Source organism: Bombus impatiens, unplaced genomic scaffold (assembly GCF_000188095.3).
Source record: "Bombus impatiens unplaced genomic scaffold, BIMP_2.2 scf_0577, whole genome shotgun sequence".
NCBI classification, from domain to species: Eukaryota; Metazoa; Arthropoda; class Insecta; order Hymenoptera; family Apidae; genus Bombus; species Bombus impatiens.
The window spans coordinates 342,159-349,123 of record NT_176996.1 but is presented as its reverse complement, the minus strand read 5'-3'; the positions used below and the strand labels follow the sequence as shown (position 1 = coordinate 349,123).

Sequence of the window (6,965 nt, the reverse complement as noted above, 5' to 3'; positions counted from 1 at the left end):
ATATTACGCGTCCGACTTAGATTTTGTGAGCACGTTCATCTATCATCTCGTCGACCGCGGATTCGTCATTGAACCTAAGATCATTGTCATTAGTTTCTCGAGTATTTAATTACCACGGTTACTTGTCCAGTTCTATGATAATCGTATTTGCATTAGTCGAAGTCTTCTTTATTGGACAGCGACACGTGTAATCCATAACGAAGATTCTTTTCACGCCCCTAATCCTGATTGTAATGTAAACCCGACATCAGAAGTGGGATCTGTGCCGGTTATAACAGTGCAAGAGCTTACGACCATCGTGCGCGAGTTAATTCCGTCGCTAGTGCAAAAATCGAGTGTGGAACCTAACAATCTTTCGACTCCAATGGTGCGCAGCTACCAATCTGATTATGGAGGAAGATTCTTTACAAAACTCCATACCTCTGTTAGACAAAGCGTTCATCCCGTGACCGCGGCTACGTTCGGCGATTGACTGTCGCCTCGAGCCCAAGCTCATTATCACAACTCGCGAACAATTACAATCGGATTGAATAACTACAATTGTTTAATTACAGCTATAGTAGACTCTAGATTACAATGTTGATGGATTATCCGAAATTCCAAAGGCTCCGGTGTTCTTTCATCTCCGACATATATATAGTTAATATAATTATACCTTTATAATAAGGTGATAAGTGAGAAGGAAGTACATAATGTATATAATATATACGACATAGCAATAAATCGCGAGACTTTTAAGAGAAGATTCCACTCGTTGAAATGATTTTCCGCAAGAAACAGAAATACTTTTCCAGTACTTTGCTGTACTTTACGTACGGCTAAAGTTGAATTCAAATTACAATATCTAAATTAGTTTCCAGAAATCGTACCTTACGTAGATAAAGAAAAAGCATAAAAATAAAAAATCTATTACTATATTACTATATTTCATCGAAAAAGTCACTTTATGAATTATTAGAATATAATATGTACTTACCTCGGTTAACTGACCATAACCAAGCGAGTCGTAAATAGGATTATAGGCTAACTTTTTATATAATTCTGATTTAGTTGGTGTTCGATCACCATGTCTAAACACCTGCAAATTTCGTAAAAAAGATTATTGAAACGGATACTAAATGTGTTAATGTAAAACATCTGTATATATCAATTTGTTTGTATATCCAAATATTTTTTTTATGAAAATTATAATTCCTAATGTATTATAAGTCTTCAATCACTTTTGAAGCGCATTTAGAATCAGCCAGTATTTTGTCAACTTTCTTATTGCATATATTCCATAGTTCTATTCACAACATTAATTAATTAAGCTACTTTTACAACACTTGGCAAGAAGTTATCGATCAGGCACTTCATGTATATAAAGTGATGAGAAAATAAGGGAGACCTCGTATTAAGTAAATAACAGTAAAATAGCACAAACTTCTTATGCAAGAGAAGCAAAAGGGAAAACATAATATTATACGGAAATCCTAGAAAGAAATTCTAATCAGATTCGTTAATTCTAATTTCTGAGGAAATTATTTCACTTATTCCTAATTTTTTCCATGATTTCTATAAGTAGCATCCACTTCTTCGCGTAACATTTTGTTCCTTTTCTTGCTTCTCTTTCATAATAAATGGAATTTTCTGTTATTTTGTTGTTATTTACTTTATATTAATTTAATTTAATTTGTCGTTGTACGACATATAATGCAATCGAAACATTTTGAAGTGTAGGAACGGTCCGGAAAAAACTAGGATAAGCGTGTAGGCTTATAGAAGAAATTAGTTTACTTATTGAAGTTCTATTACAGACTAATGGTAGAGGAAATGGTTGAAGTTGGACAAATTACTGGAGGATTAGACAAAATTGCTTCCGAATTTTGCTCGAATTTTCTGACTTGCCATTTTTTCGAGAAAAAGGGGGGTGGAGAGAATAAGTAGAAGAGGTGAGTACATGTTTCGAAGAAGGAGAATGTTCTCTACGTATAGGTCTCATCGGATAGCGACAGGTTCTGAGGTGACGGCGCTTGACTTTTGAGTGTCCGACTAACGATTCGCAGGCATAATAAAGCGCGCTGACTTTTAAAGAAAGGGGAAAAAAGGAAAAAATTTGGCATCATTTCCTTTTTGCCGCTAGATTCATTTAGTTATCCAAATTAAGCATATGCACTTACTTATAATACTTATAAATTATACTTATCTATAATAAACATTAACTTATTATAAATAAACAGCCATGTCACTGCGCCACGCCAGAAAAATTACTGAAAATTCTCAACGCGAGAATTGATTGTAATTTCAACAAATAAATAAAAAAAAATTTCCTTTTTGCTTGTTTCTAAACTGTTGTCGATCACTTAAACTATTTTTGAAAACTCGATGGTATTATAATTGTATTGTTGCGCTACATCATTAACTATACACGATAATATTTCATTATTTTAAAACATGAATGTTTGGAGCAAATTTTGTATTACTGTGTCTGGTCGGAAACTTTTTGTCAGGGATTGTATAGTGGATCACACAATTTTTTACCGATTATACTATATGTACATTGCACACGTACGAGAAAAGACGTATGCAATATTCCTCGTTGTTTCGATAAAGATATCTTCTTTCCCATTCTTTTTCTTTTTCTTTTCTTTCTTTTTTTTAATTCAAAGTTCAGTGATTTTAGCATTCTTTACATAGTTCGAACTGAGTAAGGAAGTTTCAACTTTTTGCGTTACTTTGTCATAGTTATTCTCCCATTTCTCGACTTTAAACATCTTATTCCTTTTTTCAATAAAACCTCTTTTCAAGTCAATAAAAATGTTCTCCTTGCCTAATACCTATTTTTGACCATGTATTTAACGAAGCACACAGGTATTCTTTAACTGTTTGAAACTTTTCCGAAATTTTTATGAAGTTGATGGAGCTCACAAATTTGTTTAATCATTTCAGTTGAACACATTTTTACTGCCAAAAGGAAACTATAACATGTGTATATTGTAATAAAGCGATAAGATATGATTATTCTGAAAACATATTTTCATAATTTACGCAAAGTCGATTAGCTTATCGGCAAGATGTGTCGTTTTGAATCGTCATTTGTTTACTGATTCTTAAATTTCAGACGATATGTCATCTTTTGTTGATCAACGACCTATAATTTACAATTAAATTGTAACAAATACTATCTACATGACAGATGTTACACTGTTTACTTTACATATTTTCCGCCAATTTTTCGCGTGATCGACCGACAAGAAACAGTGTCGGCCATTATAAGTATTATACATATTTGAATTACACGTGTTTTGAACGTATTGAACACGTATTTTCTTTTACTTTCTAACAATTTGTTAGGAAATACCTATTTATACAGATACATGAAAATTGTATGAAAATTGTAAGAAAGCATGTAAAAAATTTACAAGAAATCTGTTTTATTGTAACATGGTAGTATAGGTTTTGCGATTGATTCTTTACCAATTGCATTTATTCGTGGTGGCTTGAATCGAATTTTATAAAATAGACGGTTCTACATTATTTTACTTGTAGCAATAAAAAGTTATTTATTTATTACTTTTCTTTTAGTATTATCATTGATTAAGTACGCGATAGACCACACATTCGATGCTTTGGTTTGGGGGTCACCCGATTTCCTTATCATTTTCGATACTCATGTGATATTACTGATTCATTACAGCGATGATTTGCGTTGAGACTATGGAATAATCAATAACATATAGAACCAGATATCGTGTATCGATAATTTCTTCAACCGTGTTATGATACAAGTGATTGGAACAGTAGTTTCCTGCATTATCCATTGCTGTATTATATTATGAACTGCTTAAATCATTCTTTATTTGTAACACTATTAACTAAATGAATATGATATTTTCCGCTCTTATTCACGAAATTTTAAACCTTTTAATTATAATTTCTTAAATGCAAAGAGCTACTTTTAATGTTCGAAACAACATAGAAATCAACTTTTCTTTTCACAATTTTTTAACGAAAACATGTCTGAAAATTTGAAACAATATTATTTTCTTATTTGAATATTGTTTTCATTTTCAATATTATCTTAATTTTGTGATTTGTCAAGCTGTTTTCTTTATCGGAACAACAAAAAATATTGCATTTGTCTTTTCTTGGGCATTGATCAATTTATTCAATACATCAATGTGCCTATAGTATAATCGGTAAGAAATTGTGTCGAACGTTATATATAAAATCTTTTACTTAAATTGAAATAAGATGCGGACAATTTACTTGTTGCAGTTTCTACTACTATATAGAATATAAATCTTATATCTTTTAACATTTATCACAAGTTACATGTTATTACATGTATGTTTTGTAAATAGCACTATTTTGCGACTGATATCTTGTTACACTTAAGTAATAAATGGTATAACCTATAAATGGCATGCTATAAACTATGCAATCTATGTAAATACTCCCTTCAATTGTTGCGAATCTTATTTATGAAACAGAACTTTTTTCTATTTATTTATTATGATAAAAATTAATTATGTGTAAACATGGCGCGCATATTTAACGTCCATTCCTATTGGAGCTATTGAATTTGTTTCGTATTAAATTCAATTCTGAGAAACAAATTTAATACGTTGGAATAATAGTTGAAAGGTTATTAATAAATCGAAAAATCAAAAAATACTTTATTCTAAATACCTAAATTTACTAATAGAAACACGAAACAAATTTCGTTAGAAGACACAGCACTATAAAAAAATATCGTTTAGAAGTATATTATACAAAATTGGAAATTTTTGTATATTACTATGTAAACTACATATATATCGAAAAATTGGAATTTTCAGAATTTAATATTTTAAGAGTAAAATTAAAAAATGCTAAAACAAATATATACACACATATGTTTCATGATTACACATTATTGCGTTACAGTTATTTTATAAAACATCTCGCAACTGAATTTTAATTAATTATAAAATGTTTAGCTACTTACAACTTGCACCAACTCCACTTCATAATCTTCTTTCTTCGACTTTGTTGTCTGCAGGATCAAAAAGAACCAAAATAATTGTACGCATACTTTTATACGAATCATTTTTTGTATGATACAGAGATAACTCGCAAAATGATGTTGATAACAATTAAGAAAGAATATTAGTTTGTTTTTATATGAAAAAAAGTAGGATGGGACAGAATGCTGAGCGGAAGATACTATCTATTTACCGCGAACGCAATCAAATTTATAGTCTATTGCTCCAGGCAACCAATTGTTCAAATAAATGGAAGAGGGGGATAAATCGTCGCAATCTGATAAATTAACATGACATACTTAACCAATTATGAGAGCAAAATTACTTCCGTATCTCAAGTGGAGGCATTTCTGATTGCACTTGAAGGGAAACGTTTGAAAAATTTGATAATTACATAGATAAATGAACACATCATACATCGCAATATTAATTACGAAATCTGATCAAACAGTTTGGTAAATAGATGAACAGATATTCGTCTTTACTCATAACACTCACACAATTAGTTTACAGGATGTCCATGGTTTACATTAATACTAAAAATAATTTTTTGTTGATAATATAACTAATCCTATAAAATGTATTTGCTGATTCTAAAATCCCATGTTGAAACATAAATATATTTCAAATAAATAAATAATTATTGTAGAGTTTATAGTTTTTAGAATTTATTGAGTTGAATATATTCTGCAGAACTTTTTTCGAAACATATTTCTTGAAATTTTTCCTATATAATTTGTTTGCTAATGATATTAATGGTTTGTCAATCCAGATGTCTGTCTTTATCTGCATACAGTGTGGTGTGACTCATTACTATCTCGATATTTCACTTAACATTCAATAATAAAATATTACTGCTCGTTTTGATGAAAACAGAAAGGATTGACCAATATCTTGTCGTACCTGTCTCTTTCAAATACATTATCCTTATCGGTAAGAGAAAGAATCTATTATCATTAATATCTATCTATGGCAATAATGCCTATCTATAACTATTTATCGCATACAGTATCGTGCATTAAATTAACGGTAAGTCAATGTGAATTTATAGACAGATAAAATACACTGTATCATGAAACCCATGATATATTATACATAGTAGCGGTTATAAATTTCAAACGACAAATTTTTGTTTGGATTATGCGCATGCAATATAAGCGCCATCTTTTCATTCGGTTTGTTGTTTTAAAATAATAAAAATGTATGTTTAGCCTTCTTAATCTCGAGGTTTCGGTCGTCGAATATAAATAAAACACAAATTTTCCAATATTTCTTTCTTCTGAGCTCCTATGGTCAGTGATCGTTAGTTTAAGACGATCGGTCTAACAAATAAACAAATTAGTTTTGACACTACTTCGACGCTGTGGTGCAAAAATATCAAAGTCAGTGTATAGTGTCTTTCATTATCTTGAATTCATTTAAATTTTCAGCGTTATCGAGTGGAAGGGGACAAGTTGTAATATTGCGGAAGTAATGCAAGACATTTGCTAAGATAGCAACATTTATTAATAGAACGGAAACAATTTGCACGTCGACCAGGTGCGGCGTCTTGTGCACCTCGTTGCACGATATGGTTTAATCTAGTACGACAAAGCTCGTGAAAGCTCGTAAGATCATAGATGAAAATAAATAATATACATTAACAGAACATTATGTTATATGATGTATGACACATACGATAAAGTATGAACTGTAGTTGTGTGGCGCAATACGATATAACTTTCCGCACAATATCATTGAAAGAAATTTAGTTACTTATTATTGCTAAATAAATAAACACGAAATAATAAGAAAGAGGAGAGGGGGAATGAGAGAGGATATAAATAAATAAATTATAAATATAATTATTTGTAACCTAACTGGATTATATATACATAAAACATAGTAAATTAATTGCTTTTAATAACAGTAATAAGATAACAAAAATATGTAAGAGTATTAACTTCTTTCCTGCTTTTC

The 6,965-nt window shown here is 30.4% G+C and overlaps 1 protein-coding gene across 1 annotated transcript; it reads right to left on the bottom strand.

Moving 5' to 3' along the window:
* Nucleotides 1–643: 643 nt before the first annotated feature.
* Nucleotides 644–5,232, bottom strand: LOC112213283. The gene is made up of 2 exons (XM_024369425.2): nucleotides 4,970–5,232; nucleotides 644–1,078 (listed from the first exon to the last, which is right to left on the bottom strand). The coding sequence occupies exons 1-2, from the start codon at nucleotides 5,069–5,071 to the stop codon at nucleotides 845–847; spliced, it is 336 nt and encodes a 111-aa protein (XP_024225193.1). The 5' UTR covers nucleotides 5,072–5,232; the 3' UTR covers nucleotides 644–844.
* Nucleotides 5,233–6,965: the final 1,733 nt, after the last annotated feature.

Coding starts and splice junctions, on each gene's coding strand:
- LOC112213283 (XM_024369425.2), bottom strand. CDS start 5,071: ATGATTCGTATAAAAGTATGCGTACAATTATTTTGGTTCTTTTTGATC. Junction 1,079..4,969: donor AAGTGGAGTTGGTGCAAGTT/GTAAGTAGCTAA, acceptor CGAAATTTGCAG/GTGTTTAGACATGGTGATCG.